Below are 19,145 nucleotides of genomic sequence, written 5' to 3'. Positions count from 1 at the left end.
ACAATACTGAAAACCTCAAATTATCGAGAAAGAACAGTCGGTCCTGCATTGGTATTCTTCCCAACCAAATATAAATTTATCCTCGTCTATTATAATGGAGAAGAGTGATTCAATACATTTGTTTCTTGTCACAGTGAGTAAACGTGTGTATGTTCTAGCTCTGACTACTGAGCAAAATCAATCATACACTACATTAACCTTTAGAAACTATTTGTTCAGACTTGTTTCTTTCACCCTTAATTTGAAGCAAAAAGCTTGTGAGACAACAAAGGTAAAGATGACAAATTCATACCAGCTTCACTATTTATCAGAGTCACTATACAGTGGATTCTAGTTAGTAGGGGCAGCCACTAATTTGGGAAAACCCCTAAAGGAAAAAGGCTAATTGAGAAAATAGCCAGGATTCCCTTCATTTATTTGGGGCACTATGCTGCTTACTTGGGACAAAAAACTAATGCCAAACAAATTCTAACCTGCATCAGTCGCATGCATTTTATGTGGACCTTAAACACTTCACTATGCTAAGAGCAAACAGTTTTTAAATAGCATCAGTTTGGCCTACTCCTGCTCCTATTTCTTAGGTTCTTGTGTTTAAAAAGCAGTGATTTTTCTCATTGATAGTTGGCAAGAAGTAAGCAGTTAGACACTCTTGAACTGCTTTGCTCACTGTGATTTCAAGCATTCAGGCTTGGAGATGCCAGAAACAGCTGGGCGTGAAAATGAAACAATTTAACTACTTCAACAAGTTACGAACTATGAAGAATTTGAAGGTATTGATAATCATCTTGAATGTTAATGAAAGTAAAGGTTTGGAGAATACGATCATCAAAAACATTACATGAAGGCAGTCCATTATCTGTACCAGGTGCCTGCGCTGATTTTGTTCATTAACTGTCAATCAAAAGAACATGACAGCATACACTGAATGAATTCCTCCACTGATAACAATTAGGAACTAATACATAGTTTTCTAGTACTGTAGTAATCTTGGTAGTGTTCTATTTTGTCTGGTGTTTCATTGAAACACATAATTGGTTACTCAGTTAAATGGTAGTTTGTCTTCTTTGTGCCTTTTTAACTATTTCCATGAAACTTCCACGAATTGGGGCAGTTGCTTAACTGGACTGATCCCAATGTGCCCCAATTAACTGGAATCCACTGTACTTTTATTTCTGTCAACACCCATTCTCAATTTTTTAATCCCCTCAACATTTTCAGTCATTAATGACAATTGTTATGTTGTACCTAAACTGAGCTGTGGTTTCTTACACACAGACACTCACCCAAGGTGGTGAAGGCAGCATCTCAGGTCCTGAACAGCATGTGGCAATATCGAGATCTGAGGAGTCTTTACAAGAAGGTAAGGCAGTCTCCATTTCACCATGCCTGCTGTTATCATGTTGTGACCGTTCATGTTCAGGAGAATTAAGGGTTATGGGAGAAAGGCAGGTAGGTGGAGATGAGTCACTGGTGAGATCAGCCATAATCTTATTGAATGGCAGAGCAGGCTCGATAGGCCAGATGACCTACTCCTGCTCCTATTTCTTACGTTCTTATTTTTTGAGGATGTAACTAGTAGAGTGGATAGGGGAGAACCAGTGGATGTGGTATATTCGGATTTTCAAAAGGCTTTTGACAAGGTCCCACACAGGAGATTAGTGTGCAAACTTAAAGCACACGGTATTGGGGGTAAGGTATTGGTGTGGGTGGAGAATTGGTTAGCAGGCAGGAAGCAAAGAGTGGGAATAAACGGGACCTTTTCAGAATGGCAGGTGGTGACTAGTGGGGTACCGCAAGGCTCAGTGCTGGGACCCCAGTTGTTTACAATATATATTAATGACTTGGATGAGGGAATTGAATGCAGCATCTCCAAGTTTGCAGATGACACGAAGCTGGGTGGCAGTGTTAGCTGTGAGGAGGGTGCTAAGAGGATGCAGGGTGACTTGGATAGGTTGGGTGAGTGGGAAAATTCATGGCAGATGCAATTTAATGTGGATAAATGTGAAGTTATCCACTTTGGTGGCAAAAATAGGAAAATAGATTATTATCTGAATGGTGACCGATTAGGAAAAGGGGAGGTGCAACGAGACCTGGGTGTCATTATACACCAGTCATTGAAAGTGGGCATGCAGGTACAGCAGGCGGTGAAAAAGGCGAATGGTATTCTGGCATTTATAGCGAGAGGATTCGAGTACAGGAGCAGGGAGGAACTACTGCAGTTGTACAAGGCCTTGGTGAGACCAGACTTGGAGTATTGTGTGCAGTTTTGGTCCCCTAATCTGAGGAAAGACATCCTTGCCATAGAGGGAGTACAAAGAAGGTTCACCAGATTGATTCCTGGGATGGCAGGACTTTCATATGAAGAAAGACTGGATGAACTGGGCTTGTACTCGTTGGAATTTAGAAGATTGAGGGGGCATCTGATTGAAACGTATAAAATCCTAAAGGGATTGGACAGGCTAGATGCAGGAAGATTGTTCCCGATGTTGGGGAAGTCCAGAATGAGGGGCCACAGTTTGAGGATAGAGGGGAAGCCTTTTAGGACCGAGATTAGGAAAAACTTCTTCACACAGAGAGTGGTGAATCTGTGGAATTCTCTGCCACAGGAAACAGTTGAGACCAGTTCATTGGCTATATTTAAGAGGGAGTTAGATATGGCCCTTGTGGCTACGGGGGTCAGGAGGTATGGAGGGAAGGCTGGGGTGGGGTTCTGAGTTGGATGATCAGCCATGATCATAATAAATGGCGATGCAGGCTCGAAGGGCCGAATGGCCTACTCCTGCACCTATTTTCTGTGTTTCTATGTTTCTATATTATATGCAAACATCTCAGCTTAACTGAAGAAGCACACATTAAGGCAATACTAAACCGGGATATTTGGTAGATTCTGAAACTTTGCTGTGACTTCAGGAAAACATAAGTTTCCTGTTGAATGGACCAATAGGTTTTGGTAAAAACAAAAGTCATTTTAATAAAGCTCATATTAGCAATTCAGAGCATCCTAAACACCTCATATCCAATGGCTCCTTACACCCCATTAATCTTTTTGGATGTTTATCGGGCTCTTTACTTCTCTAGAGAGATTGCATGTTTCCACATGACTGGAATGTCTGCAATATAATGAAGCTGTCCCTGAGCCTGGTTGTGTTTGCTTTCAGGCTTTTGCAACTTCTGCCCTATTGGGTTTGGGGTTGGGGGTTGCGGGGTGGGCAGAGAGAGAATGTCCAGGATGTGCAAGGTCTTTGATTACATTGGCTGCTTTACCAAGGCAGCAGGAAGTATAAATGGAGTCAGTGGAGGGGAGGCTGGCTCCCATGATGCTCTGAGTTGTATCCACATTTCTGCGGTTTCTTGCAGTCAAAGGCAGATTGGTTTACAAACCAACTCATGGCGCATAAATAGGAAGGGGAGTATTGGGACTTTACATTTACATCGTTTACAGTTTTGTTAACATGTAGACATTGTTGTAAAATGGAGAAGCGTGAGATGCTAAATTTTAGGAAAAAGAGTGAGGAGCTGAAATACACAGGTCTCCTGCAGCTTACAAATGCTCAATCTCTGCAGCTCATACACATTTGCAAGACTGGTGGGATGGATTTGCCAGTCACTGCGTGAGTGCTGGCCTCTACTGCCAGGTGGGAACTTGTTAATGGCCACATTTCCAACTTGCAAACTGTTTGGGTTATGAACAATTCAAGGAAATGGAACCCCAGCATAACCTGGGGAGATCATACACAAATTGTATTGGAGTGGAGGAGCAGAGAGACTGAGATGTATAAACCTATAAAACCTGAGGCTATGTGGCACCAAAACAAAAAAAAACCAGCAAAATGTAATCCTAGGTTTTAGAAATACAACTGCTATACAAATTAAATAAATGAAAATGAAGCCAGAAAGAATAATTAAGTCTGTCATTGGAATGCTCTGACAGTTTTTTATGCCTCGCTTCAAGAAAGATGTTAAAGCCATAGAGAGAATGCGGGAGGATCACCAGATCAGAGAATTTGTCTAAATTTCTATAAAACGTTTGTTGAAGCATACTTCGAGTCCAAATCCTCCTTCCCTTTATTAAAACAATGATGAAGAAGGAGCAATTTAAGAATATATGATGGGCTTCAATCTAAATCATTCTGTGATTAATATTTGGTTTCTGTGTAACAAATGTTGGGATAAGTGACTAAGTTTTAGCTCTACTCTGGAGGAAGAGTGTTGTGTCCAATTTCAAAAAGAAGATCCAAACTTTGTAGGAACAGATTCAATTCAGCCTCAGTCGTCGTTGTCGTCGTCGTGACTATCCCTCGAGGTCGAAGATGATGGTCTTCGTTCTGAAGAAGTGGCCCACAGAGCGAAGATGCCTGTGCGTGTATTTATTTAATGTGTACTTGATGTTGCACTCCAAGAAGCACACGATACTTCACAAATCAACCAACTGATTCCAATGGCATGGAAACCATGACGACTGGAGCTGTTGGATTTGTTGCAGCCTTCATCCGCTTTCACAGTCGTTGAGCTCGAAGTAACTTCGTCCGCCTGTTCCACCGTTGAGGTCTTGGTTGGATTGTTCTTTGTCCGGAACCTTACCCTCGACCTTACCGCCATGAGTGACCCTACCAGGAGCATAGCTCCAGACGGCATTGCTCTCGGGATCAAAGGACCACACAAGCTTCTCCACCACGACGAGGTGACAATCCACGGAGAAATCAGCTTCAGTGTTACCATATTCTTATGAGGTTTCCCGCATGATTTGTTTGATCAAATGTGAGGAAAATGTCTGGAAGGTCATTCAATGCAAGCAATGCATTTAAGTGATGCTGGAGTTGTCAGCAGAGCAGAGAAGGAACTCAAAGAGAATGGCAAGCATGCAATAAGTAAACCCAAGATTCACCGGACTTTGTTAATATAGGCTGCTGTAAGTATCTACTGGGATACCATCCTTCCTCATGAAGCCTGCAGCTATTCTCAAAGGCCTTTGTAAAGACAGCAGCAGAGTATGGTCCCTGTTTCAGATTCATTGCTTTCTATTGTTCGATGACCTTATCATTTTACGAAAGATACTATGGTGACATATCTGACTACTCTTGATACGCTTGTTACTGAAACCCCCCCTTCTTAACTCTGTCAGAATGCATCGCTCAACTAACCAACTTGCATGCAGATACACCATCCATCTGCCCTCCACCCACTTCCTCACATCGAGTTACCAATGAAATTCAAAATTACATCGTTATGTAAGTTCTTTCTTCTCCCTCGCTCTCAAAAAGCTATCTATAAATTCAACACTCATTATATCTCTCTTAATGCACTTGCTGTTCCCTCCCGATCAGGAGGAGAGAGCAAAGGATGCAGAATGAGGCAGAGATCCAGGCAATCCTGGGATTCAGCCTGCACCTTATGAAGGGGTATCCCCTGATGCAAACACAGTCATTAAAATTTATTTTTGAGAATATCTTATTGAGCTGAAACATTAACGTTGCTTCACAGCCGCTGCCTGACCAGATGAGTACCTCCAGCAGTTGTTGTTTGTATTATTATAATCCCTTACATCATTCAGTTTTTATTCTCGCACAATGTCCTAACCTGTCCTGTAAGATATACGGTGATAATGATGAAACCCTCTCCTTGTGAGAGGTCAGTCACTCTGAGAATTTTTGCCTTGCCTCATATGCAGATACTCTATGTCCAGTAGGGATCCAGAAGGCAAATGATTGGACTTTTAAATGGTGACTCACCTTTACCAATGACGGGGAGTGGCAGCTCATTGAGTACCACCTGCACTATTGTCCTCCTCTGCTGTGGCTGCAAGTAAGTGGCCAGGATAAAACCTGTCTCAGAGTTTACAAAGCTGGGTCATATTCTAATGCCAATTCTAAAAGTTGTTGAGAAGTATTACAGATCCTGTGAAGAAATACGTTCAGAAACATTCATCTGTGAAACTGCATCATTTCTGTCCACACCTCAGCCCTTGACCGCACCTGAGGTCTCCTGGCTAACTCTAGGAAACTTTGGAAGTCCATACACCCTGTGATGGAATCACAAGCTGCTGTTCTACTTGATCTTAATGAGTGTTGCGCAAATTTAATTCATCAACCCATCTTTCCTGGGTTTTCTGATCACCGCCTGAAGAACTCAGGTTTAATCTGCATGTTCAGTAGTGTTGTTTCTAATTTCTGACCTGCACCTCCATCTCTCCCCATGCCTACTAGAGTGCTCTCCTGGAGCTTGTCGGATTGCCTGCTGAAATCCCACCCACACTCAAGGGTTAATATTTTCCTCCAAGGGTTTGGATTCAAAGAGGGCTCCAAACTTAATCCAACAAACAGTGGGAGAGCATTTTTTGAAATAGTGACTATAATTCAGTTTAATTTAGCATAGTTAGGGAAAAGTCCCATGCATTGTGCTGGTTATGTTTCAGGAAAGATGATAACAGGAGAGAGTTCAAATGACTTTGCCAGGGCAGCAAAATTGAAGAGGGATTGGATGAGCTGGGAGTATTTTCATTTGAGTTGAGGAGGCTGAGGGAAGACTCACTTGAGGTGTATCAAATAATGACGTGATAACTATTTTCCTTAGCGGAGGGAATAAACAGTAGAATTAAATTCATTCGTCATCATGAAAAGTCTTTATTCTCCCAAAAGGTGGTAGGGTTCTAGAACTCACTACCTGAAAGGTGGTAGAGGTAAAAATTCCCATCACATTTTAAATATTTGCCTGTGTCCTTGAAGAGTCATGAGCTGTAGGGTTAAGGCCTAGTGTGGCAAGGTGAAAACAGACTGGGTAGCTTCTTCAGAAACAGCGCAGACACACTTGGTCAAATGGCCTTCTGTGTCAATCTTCTTTTTGATTCTAACTCAGGAGGCACTTTCCCTTGTAAGGGACACTTAACTATAAGCTCCGTTGGGCCATTCTATCGGGACGCATGGAGTGGGCATGAAACCTTTTCAATATTTAAGTTATTAGTAGGTACCTTTGAAAGGCAAGATAAAATGTTGACTTACTCGGGAACATTTCTGGCAGAGGAAAGTAATTAGCAGTGTCGCCTCTGCTAGCAATGATAACAATGTGTGCATCTTTTCAGTGCTGTTCCTTCTAATGCTTTCCTTTTCTCGGTCCTATCTGTTCATCGGCTCATTCTTCTTTATATAATACCATTTCTGTTGCTGATGCATCTACTATCTTACCAAATATCCCTCTTTAAGCTCCATCTTCCTTCGCGTTTTGGCATTGAACTCTCCATGCTTCATTCAGTAAATCCATTTACTGATCCATCCTGTGCATACAGTGTGACTTCATCACATCTTCCTTCTGTAAGCTCATGGTGCCCACTGTGGGCTTGCATTTCCCTCTTGGTATACCCAGTATGACACAGGGGTTACCTGCAGGGTGAAGGTATACCAGACTGAGCAAGGATCTTCCCTTCTTTACCCCATTCACAATAGTTACATTCATTACTTAAAATTTCCATGAGCTCTTCTGCATTGCATGTGAGATTGGTTGAGTTTAATATCTGTTCGAGGGATAGACTTCTAGCAGTGAAGTGCTCTCTAGACTCATGGAATTTCAGACTGAGTTACTTGTTTTAGTGGGATTTGAACCCACAACCACTAGCTCAGGCATGTAAATGCTGATAACAGAGTCTAAAGAACTATTAAAAAAATGGATAATGAATCAGGGAAATGAAACAGCAAGTACTCAGGCCTGAATTTTAGCCTGCAGAGTTAATCCACAGTGGGATGCTGTTTTCATGTTGGCAAACCCAACAGAATGGGTTTCCTGTTCTTCCTGCCTTTTTTTGTAACTGCAGGACCTTTTTATTTTTCTTTCTGATGGCTTTCCACATGGCAGTCTAATTGGCAAGATGGAGGTCCATCAGGAGGGAAGCCAACTGCACAAGGCCCCAGCCAAGGAGAACAGGTAGGTCTGGTAGGGGAGAGGTAATGGGCGTGTCCTGTACTGCAGTTGGTGAGAAGATTCTTGAGCATGGAGGTGGGGAAGTAGTTGAGACGGTGGTCAGGGTAGTCAGACTGTGTTGAGGGGGGATGAATCGAAGGGTGGGGACGAGGTATGTTCGGTGTTCACGGTGAGGGGACCAGGCAGCTAGTGGGGCAGGATTTCTAGCTACCTAGTTTAGCCTGCAGTAGACACTTCTGCAATCCTAGCCCACAACCAGTTGGTCCAACACATTCAGTCCTTGTCACCTCACTTCACCTGGTGAGTTTCTGAAGTCCAGGAAACCTGGCCAATGTAGATGTAAATTCAAAACAAAGTCAAAATGAAAAGGTGGTGCCTCGTATAATATTTATATGACCAACTTGTTCCTCCTTGGAAATGTGTGTGATCGAATGACTTGGGTTCCTTCTACAGATGCTTTGAATTCTAATATTGTTCTTTTCCAAGTGTACTAATTGCTAGGTGTTGAAATTCAGCTGAATGTGACTCTGTAAGTCCTCTGACTCCTAATAGAACAAATGTTACCATTGGCTTATCCTCCTCTTATTTCACCATGAGGATTGAATGGTTTCAGTAAAATAGACTTGTAGCCTCATGCTGTAGAATACCAGTGGGAAGAACTGTTTCATAGCCTTGTGCAGACATGCGACACAAGGATATCACTGGTCATGGGTCGAACCATGGAAATTGAGCAGTATACAATTTGATTTGTATGGTGAGTGCTGGCCGGGAGTGAAAGGCATGGAGGCACGCTTGGCTGAATATTCTGAGAGCAGTTTCACACATTAAATCTCTTTTCTGCATGGGCAATGGGTAAGGTCAGAAACTATTCATAAAATCTTCACCTCAGGAGGTTCAAACCTTCTCTCTATCCAAAAGTCTGGAACATTTCTGGGAGTAGTAGGGTGGGAAAGCCTGAAATCAATTCAGGGATTACTAACTCTGGAAAGCTTCTCGCAAATCCTTTTCATGGTGTCTATGCTCTAAAATGCTGATCCTCTTCCCCCAATACACAACCTGTCTCTCCTGTGTTGAGATTTATCCTTAAACCTGGCTTGTAGAGCAGACTGCAGAGCCTCTTGGGCTTTTCCTTAGGCAGCGCCCTGAGATCATGCTCGTTTCCATTCGATTCCGTGAGATCTGAGCCAGTCAATGAGGCCAGTGTGGCAACTGCAGACATTTCTGGAGTTGGGGCAGGCAGTCCCTGATGGTGTGGTGGGTGGGTACTTTGTGAGGTGGTGTGCTCCTTACAAAACTTACGGAGGACCTCTGTGTGCTCCCAATTCACTGAGGCTTTCAGCACAATCCTGTCTCCTCCTTCATTGAGCAGCCGTGGACTGTAGGTTTTCAGCAGTCAGTGGTGACGCTCCATTTTATTTTCAAAGCCTTAAGAACATTCTGGAAACTTTCCTCTGTTTGGCTGTCCAAAGCTAGGAAAAGAGTGTATGCAAGGAGTCGTTAGTTTCAAGTGGTAAAATGGCATGGCCTGCCCAGTGGAACCATCTGAGTGTAATCAGACCGTCTGAGCTGAAGATATTGGCCTGAGAGAGGGCCCTGACACTAGGGTGCTTGTCCGCCCAGCGGATGTGGAGAATTTTGTGGAGAGAGCCTTGTATTTTTCCATTGACCTGAGGTGTGGATGGTCCAGACTTCAGAAGCATTTAGGAGAGCAGTAATCAGTGCTGCCCTGTGAATTTTGACTATTGACCCAGGTCTGAGGTCTCAATCTTTGAATACACTGTTCTCCAATCCATCAATGGGTGTGCTAGCACATTGGCTGAAAAGCACCTTGATCATTTGCCAGTGGATGTTGATTCAATCAGGTGTCAACCTGCTGCCAAAATGAAATGTTAAAAATGATCTTGCAAAGCATGCAGTCTCCCTGGTCACCTTTGTCTGACTCAGCCCAGATTTGCGTTCAATTCATAGGAACTCCCAGACAAGCATGAGTTTCTGCCAACTTTAATCCCAGGAATGAAAGGGTTAGTGTGCAGTATGTGGCGTGCTTGATGGCTCTGGCCTGTACGTGCTGGAGTTCAGAAGGAAGTGGGGGAGGGGACTCATTGAAACATATCACATATTGAAAATCCTAGATAGAATGGATGTGGAGAGGATTTTTCCAATAGTGGGAGAGTCTAAGACCAGAGAGCACAGCCTCAGAATAGAACAGTGTTCCGTTTAAAGCAGAAGGAATTTCTTTAGCCAGAGGGTGGGAATCTGTGGAATTCATTCTCAGAGGTGGCTCTAGAGGTCAAATCATTTAGTTTATTTAAAGCAGTGGTTGACAGGTTCTTGATTAGTAAGGACTTACAGGGAGAAAGGAGAATAGGGTTGACAAATCTGTTGTGATCAAATGTCTGAGCAGACTTGATGGGCAGAATGGCCTGATTCTACTCCTATGTCTTATGGTCTTATAGGTTCTCGGCCATCATCTATGGGCCACATATCTGTCATTGTCTGGTCATGCAGCACTACTACAGAGTAACATCTGCTTCTAGCACAGAGAAGGGCTGAAAAAACTAGGAGTCAGCAGCGTGGAAAGGGACCTACTCTGTTTCTATCCAGAAGTCTGGAAATATGGTCGTGACTCTTACAGCTGCAGACGGGAAGTATAAGTTCACCATTGAAAAAATCTAGAATGAAAATCTGATATCACAAAAGTAGCCGTAAAAGCCCACTTATTGCACGGTGGTACAGCGGACTGGTAACTCCAGAATCCTGGATTTAGTGTTGACCTCAGATGCTGAACTTTTGAATTTGCAGTTTCACTGTGAATGCATCGGTTTCTGCTAGATGCTCTGGTTTCCTCCCACATTCTAAACATGCTGATTGGTGGCTTGAACTGATACTGTAAGTTGCCCCAGGGGTAGATGGTGGTGGAAGAATTATATTTAGTTGTGTCAGGGGGAATGGGGTTACGGTGAAAAAAAATAGGAGGATGAGAAAAAAGATTTGCCCTGAGAGCTGGTAAAAAGGCTCCTTGTACGTTATGAAAAGTACGGAATATGAAAGAAAAGGCTCACTTTTATTTACTTATAATGAGTTTATTGAGATTCAGAGATAGGTCCTTCAGGCCCTCCGAACTGAACTGTCCAACAACCCCTGATTTAACACAAGCCCAATCATGGGACAAGTTACAATGACCAATTGACCTGCTAACCAGTACATCTTTAGACTGTAGGAGGAACCCGGAGCACCCGGAGAAAACCCACACATTCCACAGGAAGAACATACTGAACTCCCTACAGATGAGGTCCGAATTGAATGCCAAACTCCGATACCCTGAGCTCTACTGCTAACCCTGTTGTTTTGATCTCTGGGCATGATTGTTAATGACCATGACGTAACTGTGGTTTTATTCTCTGAACATGATAGTTTGCTGACATTCCCTTGAGTACATGTGACTCCATACCTCAGCAATGTAATCGACTAGATGCAAACTGTGTCAATTCTAGGGCATTAATTAGGATGAGCAGTAAGTTCTGGCCTAGCCAGCAACCTCACCTCCGACGAGAACAACCAAAGGGCCAGGGAATAGGATTCTGAGTGTTTGCTCATGTAAAGGTTTCTCATTTAAAATCCCATTTTGCTAAAGTAAATATTTTAAATTGTCATGATATTCACAACAATCTGGAATCTCAAACTGTGCAGCGAAGCTCCTGGTATTCATTAAACATGTTTCAGCCCACATTGATCCTCTCCTGTGGGGCAGTCATGCAATGTCTTGCTGTAAAGACTCTTTCCACCACCTGGTGGAAACATCTGGTACTACAGGTTCTAACTGCGAAGGGCAATGATCAATTTTTAAATAAATGATCATTCCTGATGCAGGGTCTCAGTCCAAAACATCGACTTAACTGTTCTTAGCTCCTCAGGTGCTGCTTTAGCCAGTGAGTTCTTTGAGCAGTCTATTTTTGTTCCAAATTGCAGCATTTGTAGTTTTTTTTTAAAGTCGACTTGCTAAACTAGCTATTGTTTATTTGAGCAAGGAATACGCCTCAGTTAAAGAGATGATTTTTGAAGAGCATTCTAGGTTTTGTGGGAAGCAGGATAACCAATGAAGAAACTTATTGCAGATCTTTTAAGCTATTTTCTTGGTTATCTCTGCTGAGTTTGTGTCAGCCAGTGTATGGAAGATTTGAATTTTGTTGCAGCCTTCAAAACCTGAAGTGACCCTAATGTGTTTTGTAGTAAATTTGTACAAAGGAAGTTTCCTCAGAAAGCAATATGGTAATGATGAGATAGCCAGAGCAACACAGTAGCTTAGAATTTACTGCAACACTTTATAGCTCCAGCGACCTAGGTCTGCAATTCCTATGGCAGTCTGTAAGGAGTTTGTATGTTCTCCCCGTGACTGCTTGGATTTCCTCCAGGTGCTCCGGTTTCCTCTTACATTCCAAAGGTGCATGGGTTAGAAATAGTAGGTTATGAGCATGTGCAGCAACACTTGCAGACTGCTTCCAGCACATCCTTGGAATGTGTTGGTCATTGATGCAATTTCACTGTACAAATAAAGCTGATCTTTATCTTTAACCTGACTTAATGCTGTTGTGAAATCACCAGCCTCCCTCCAGTTCACCTGCTCCCTGGACTCCTGCAGGTCTTCACAAATAAAACAGCAGAGGAGTTCAGTGTTTAGAAAAATCCCTAGCAACTCATTTATTGAACACCAAAAATCTGAACACAAAGCACAGAAAAAGTCCTTTACATAATTACCTCATTATGTCAGACCAGCCTCTTAAAGTGAACCCCAGCGCAATGTCGGTGGTTGTGAATTATGTATACTTCCACCAATTTCATTACCCTACACTCCCAATCCACCATGTCCTCTCCCCTTATCCTCCCCATTTCCAGCCACTTGTCCTCCAGATGGATGGGTGCACTTGTGTTATAAGTTGCAGATACTGTAAGGCCCTACCATTGATGTCATAATAATAGACAATAGACAATAGGTGCAGGAGTAGGCCATTCGACCCTTAGAGCCAGCACCACCATTCACTGTGATCATGGCTGATCATCCACAATCAGTATCCAGTTCCTGCCTTATCCCCATAACCTTTGATTCTGCTATCTTTAAGAGCTCTATCCATCTCTTTCTTGAAAGCATCCAGAGACTTGGCCTCCACAGCCTTCTAGGGCAGAGCATTCCATATATTCACCACTCTCTGGGTGAAAAAGTTTTTCCTCATCTCCGTTCTAAATGGCCTACCCCTTATTCTTAAACTGTGGCCTCTGGTTCTGGACTCACCCATCAGCGGAAACATGCTTCCTGCTTCCAGCATGTCCAATCCCTTAATAATCTTATATGTTTCAATAAGATCCCCTCTCAGCCTTCTAAATTCCAGAGTATACAAGCCCAGTCACTCCAATCTTTCGACATATGACAGTCCCGCCATCCCGGGAATTAACCTTGTGAACCTACGCTGCACTCCCTCAATAGCAAGAATGTCCTTCCTCAAATTTGGAGACCAAAACTGCACACAGTACTCCAGGTGTGGTCTCACCAGTGCCCTGTACAGCTGCAGAAGGACCTCTATGCTCTTATACTCAATTCCCCTTGTTATGAAGGCCAGCATGCCATTAGCTTTCTTCACTGCCTGCTGTACTTGCATGCTTGCTTTCAGTGACTGATGTACAAGAACACCTAGATCTCGTTGTACTTCCCCTTTTCCTCACTTGACTCCATTTAGATAATAATCTGCCTTCCTGTTCTTACCGCCAAAGTGGATAACCTCACATTTATCCACATTAAACTGCATCTGCCATGCATCTGCCCACTCACCCAGCCTGTCCAAGTCACCCTGCATTCTCATAACATCTTCCTCACATTTCACACTGCCACCCAGCTTTGTGTCATCGACAAATTTGCTAATGTTACTTTTAATTCCCTCAGCTAAATCATTAGTATATATTGTAAACAGCTGCGGTCCCAGCGCTGAACCCTGCGCTACCCCACTGGTCATTGCCTGCCATTCCGAAAGGGACCCGTTAATCGCTACTCTTTGTTTTCTGTCAGCCAGCCAATTTTCAATCCATGTCAGTACTCTGCCCCCAATACCATGTGCCCTAATTTTTCCCACTAATCTCCTATATGGGACTTTATCAAAGGCTTTCTGAAAGTCCAGGTACACTACATCCATTGGCTCTCCCTTGTCCATTTTCATAGTTACATCCTCAAAAAATTCCAGAAGATTAGTCAAGCACGATTTCCCCTTCGTAAATCCATGCTGACTCGGACCAATCCTGTTACTGCTATCCAGATGTGTCGTAATTTCATCTTTTATAATTGACTCCAGCATCTTTCCCACCACTGACATCAGGCTAACGGGTCTATAATTCCCTGTTTTCTCTCTTCCTCCCTTCTTGAAGAGAGGGACAACATTAGCCACCCTCCAATCAACAGGAACTGATCCTGAATCTATAGAACATTGGAAAATGATTACCAATGCGTCCACGATTTCTAAAGCCACCTCCTTAAGTACCCTGGGATGCAGACCATCAGGTCCCGGGGACTTATCAGCCTTCAGACCCAACAGCCTATCCAACACCATTTCCTGCCTAATATAAATTTCCTTCAGTTCATCCATTACCGTAGGTCCTTTGGCCACTATTATATCTGGGAGATTGTTTGTGTCTTCCCTAGTGAAGACAGATCCAAAGTACCTGTTCAACTCGTCTGCCATTTCCTTGTTCCCCATAATAAATTCACCCACTTCTGTCTTCAAGGGCCCAATTTTGGTCTTAACTATTTTTTTCCTTTTCACATACCTAAAGAAGCTTTTACTTCCTCCTTTATATTCTTGGCTAGTTTACCTTCGTACCTCATTTTTTCTCTGCGTATTGCCTTTTTAGTTACCTTCTGTTGCTCTTTAAAAGTTTCCCAATCCTCCAGCTTCCCACTCGTCTTTGCTGTTATACTTCTTCTCTTTTATTTTAATACTGTCCATTACTTCCCTTGTCAGCCACGGCCTCCCCTTACTCCTCTTCCTTCAATGAAGAAACACTCTCTTCATTCCCAACAAAATCCTACTCTTTTATCAATTATGGCATCACCCTATCCATAAGCACTTGGTAAGCATCAAGACCACTAGACCTGCAGTAAATTTCATTCACAGTGATCTGACTACAAGATATAAGTAATGAAGGAACAGAAAGCATCATGTATCTGGAAATGTAGCAATTCCTGCTCTACCACGTTCAATACAAAAGCAAACGATTGCCAAAATGTGAAATAAAAAGTGCTGGAGATGCTCAGTAGATCAGGCAGTATGGGTGAGGAGAGAAACAGAGTTATTAATTCACAATGAAGGCCTTCCATTGGAACTCCACCTAAACAATTTAGTTTTCTTCAGGTGTGGTCTAACTTGCTGAATGTTTCTGGTGCTTCCTCTTTCATTATGGAGTTACAAAGTTGGAAAGGAAGATGTTACATTTTTTCCTTTGCTTATTCTGCCAAGGGTGGGAAAGCTGACAGTGCGGAAAGTGCACAAATCCACAGTGTTTTATTTTGGGAAGTGCCAGAGTGTTCACAGCCAAGTCTTCCCAAGTCTTGCCAATATTGTAATGGAGGGAATTACAGCTGCTACGGCAAGGCCCTGCAAATAGTAATGAGGCGAATAGCCATATGACCAACTAATATTGGGCAAAGAGGCTGGGCGAAGTCCCTGTCCCTCGTCTGGTATATTCATTGGCTGTGTTTAAGAGGGAGTTAGATATGGCCCTTGTGGCTACAGGGGTCAGGGGGTATGGAGGGAAGGCTGGGGCGGGGTTCTGAGTTGGATGATCAGCCATGATCATAATAGATGGCGGTGCAGGCTCGAAGGGCCGAATGGCCTACTCCTGCACCTATTTTCTATGTTTCTATCCACCTGAGAGGACAGGTGGGGCATTGATCCAAAGCACTCTTTCCCGCAGTAAGTGTTCATGAGGTTAAGGATGTGTGCACATGCACATTGGTCTTACCTAGGTATGCATCTAACATGCCCCTCCAAAAACAATCAACATTAAGCTCCTGTACGTGTCACCAAAAAGTAGCAACTCTGACAGTGCAGCACCCCTCGGTATTCCAGTGGAGTGCTAGCCTGAATTACATTCTCATGTCACTGAACTGGAACCTGAATCCATGATCATGTGACTCATGTAAAAATAAGGTTTCATTTGTGGTCAACTGAAGTGAAAAATAAAATGAAGAATATAGTACATACTTGTGGGAAAAATTGAAACATTAAACTGCTCAGCGGGTAGAAAGCATTTGGCAAGAAAGGGTTTTATCACAGTCATCAGTAACATGTGGTTATACAACATTTAAATCAGAATCTGACAACAGTAAGATCTCAGTAGTGCATTAGCCTTGCTCCTTCTGATGCTGATGACCTGCCTTACCATTTCAATTTCACATAAATCACCGGCTGACCCTCTTGGTGAGATGTGCTTGTATCAAAATGGAGAAATAAAGAAAATTCCACTTTAGATAGCATGTCTGGCAAAAGAAAATGAGAAAACGGGTGCTGTTCTGAGGTAACTGATAATGGTGTATGTCCTATTGTAACAGGAAGTTTTACACTGCAGCTAGAGTGAGGCTGGTGGAGATGAAACTTTCTCAGAAGCTCGGTTTAGTTGTTTCGTCAGATGATTTTATAGGAAGGGTTCCTGGAGTTTAAACCTGGTTCAGATGAATTTGATGTCAGCACCAGATTCAAAGCTGACTGACCCTCTTGTTCCACTTTGCAGTTTTTAAGGCCTTTTAGATCCTGTAGCATGCAAGGACAGCCCTATGATATTGATCAGCAGATTGTTGATGCACAATTTAATCCAAGATGCAGACCAGTGACTTTGTAACAGATTCTAACTGCCAGGCTAATTTATTTTATAGATCTGTAGAAGCTTGTTTTAATGGAGTGAAATGTGACATGAGACAAGAAGAATCTTCTTCATCTGGAGGCCGATGGATTCACTACCCAAGAGGCTCAGGAGGCTCAACCAGTTTCTAGGTGTTCAGGGAATATAGAATTATGAGGCCAGTTCAAAGTAGGCACAAAGTATTCAGCGAGTTCCTACAGCATGTTTCAAAGGGTTCAGTGACCTTCTGTTCATTCTTACCTCTTGAGGGTTCAGTTTGGTAGCTACAGAGGTGAACTGTTAGACAACATACCCTGTGGTTTGGGGATTCCAATATGTTTAACTTCATAGAATCAGCAGTGTGGAAAATTTTTCTTCCAAACTGTATGGAGCAGTCACAGGCTGCTGAACATTAGTCCTCGCCCACACCAACTATCCTTGCACTCCTTCTCCTCCTTCTCTTCTCATCTTAGGGTGCACACGAGCTGACAGTAGGAAGCCACACTAGAGTGCCTAAGTGGAGCCCTCAGCTCACAATGAAAGAATGGACTTGAACTCACGTAGCATTTTTCTTACCTTGGAACATCCCAAAATGCCAAAGGTCATAAAAATAGCTTAGCCACCAGTTTGAGCGCAGTTGGATTCTCCGGACTGGTGACGTAGTAATATCTGTTGATGAAGTGGGATAATTATAGGTACGACACCAGGCCGAATTCCCCTCCTCTCATTTTAAATCCTCCCCAGAGAACATACAGAGTTTTGATTTAGTCTGAAAAACAGATTTAGTGAAAGAGAAGTATTAACACTCACAAGATGCTGGAGGAACTCAGCAAATCAGGCATCATCAATGGAAAGAATAACAGTCAACATTTTGGGTCAAGACCCTTCATTAGTCATGTGTGTTGCTGAAGATTTCCAGCGTCTTGAGTTAATATATTTTTGTCCTCTGACCCTGTTCTGGCATGCCTTAGGAATCAAGCCTAGTGCTCTACGTTTCCCAATAAGATTTTATCAATGACTGAATGACTATCCACGTCCTCTCATAACCAAGTACAGACAATGTAAGGCTACATTTATCAGTAAGCAAACCCCAGAAATGTAATCTTATCATATTGAATGTGGTTGTTCTAAATATTTTAGATTTTGCGCTGTTAATTTTGAAATTCATCTGGGCTGTTACATTAATGCCTTGTAATCACTCGCAGGTAGCTTTTCTTTATGGAGAACCTGTCAGAGAACGTTGACCTGGTCTTTGCCTGGTAATCATGCCAATCAACCGTTTTCTTGTTACTTTCAAATTCGACCTTGCTTCTTGAATAAATCAGTCATTACTCTATGGGTGAATGCAACAATTTTGAAAGATATCACAATTTTATTCATAATGATCACTTATGCCTTTCATATTAAGTCACTCCTCCCCTAAGTATTCAATACTGAGGATGATTGAGCACTTATCAAGTTCCAAAAAAGTTTGTATATTTCACCTTGATTTTTGTACCTATTCTAATGATTGCTCTCAATATTACTGATGAAGCTTTTTATGTGTAGTTTGAATAAGAAATCTGAATTCAAATCACATTAACTCACTTGATGCTGAAAAGATTGATTTAAATCCTCTCTGGTGAATGATGGACCTCCATTTAATCCCATATTTAATATTTCTTACTATTTTATTTAATTTTATCAACGGATAATCTCTTACCCTTTGATAATGACAATGGAGATCCGTAGTCCAATTCTGCACGGCTGTCATTATAACATCCTAATTATTTTTTTTTGCAGGATGGATGGTCACAGTATCATTTTGTGGCCTCGTCTTCTACAATAGAGCGGGACAGGCAGAGACCCTACTCCTCCTCACGCACTCCTTCCATATCACCGGTCAGGATGTCCCCGAACAATCGCTCAGGTAAGCTGCACCAGCACTCTAATCACCTCCCAGACCAGCTGGCAAGGTTGGTGCCATTCTGGTTACAGGCAACTGCAAAGTTAAGTTCCCGCCATTTAAGTTCAAAAAAATAAAAAAGTTATTTTTATTTCTATGTTTAAAACAACTATTATAGAATAGCACAGCTCCTTAGCTTATTCTGCCCATGCTGACTTCCTGAAACCGTCAGTCCCCATAGCCCCTTGTCCTGTAAATCGCAGCAGTGGATAATCCCCTATCATTCTGTAATTTCCCTGGGAATCAATAGTCTTAACATATATGATCAATTCCTCTTTTAAAGTTGTTATGGAATCGGTTTCCAACACATTCTATATATATTCACTCAAAATCAAATAGTCAAGTTAAGTTTATTGTCATTTTCACAAGTACCATGAAAAACTTAAATGTAGCAGCATCATGGGCATATTGCATT

The 19,145-nt window shown here is 42.5% G+C and overlaps 1 protein-coding gene across 10 annotated transcripts in view; it reads left to right on the top strand.

Moving 5' to 3' along the window:
* Positions 1-19,145, top strand: part of LOC134357983 (catenin delta-2-like) — a 1,288,623-nt gene that overhangs the window by 1,231,025 nt on the left and 38,453 nt on the right. For 9 of the 10 annotated variants that reach the window (XM_063069823.1, XM_063069822.1, XM_063069821.1 and 6 more), the window contains 3 exons: positions 1,276-1,360; positions 7,843-7,911; positions 18,568-18,694. In XM_063069823.1, the coding sequence (XP_062925893.1) occupies positions 1,276-1,360; positions 7,843-7,911; positions 18,568-18,694 (281 nt within the window). The remainder of the gene's footprint in view (positions 1-1,275; positions 1,361-7,842; positions 7,912-18,567; positions 18,695-19,145) is intronic. The other variant, XM_063069826.1, reaches the window with a different exon arrangement.

The sequence above is a fragment of the Mobula hypostoma genome, chromosome 17 (assembly GCF_963921235.1).
Source record: "Mobula hypostoma chromosome 17, sMobHyp1.1, whole genome shotgun sequence".
Lineage (NCBI taxonomy): Eukaryota > Metazoa > Chordata > Chondrichthyes > Myliobatiformes > Myliobatidae > Mobula > Mobula hypostoma.
Note: the sequence above shows the minus strand (reverse complement) of the source record. Positions and strands in the feature narration are given on the sequence as shown.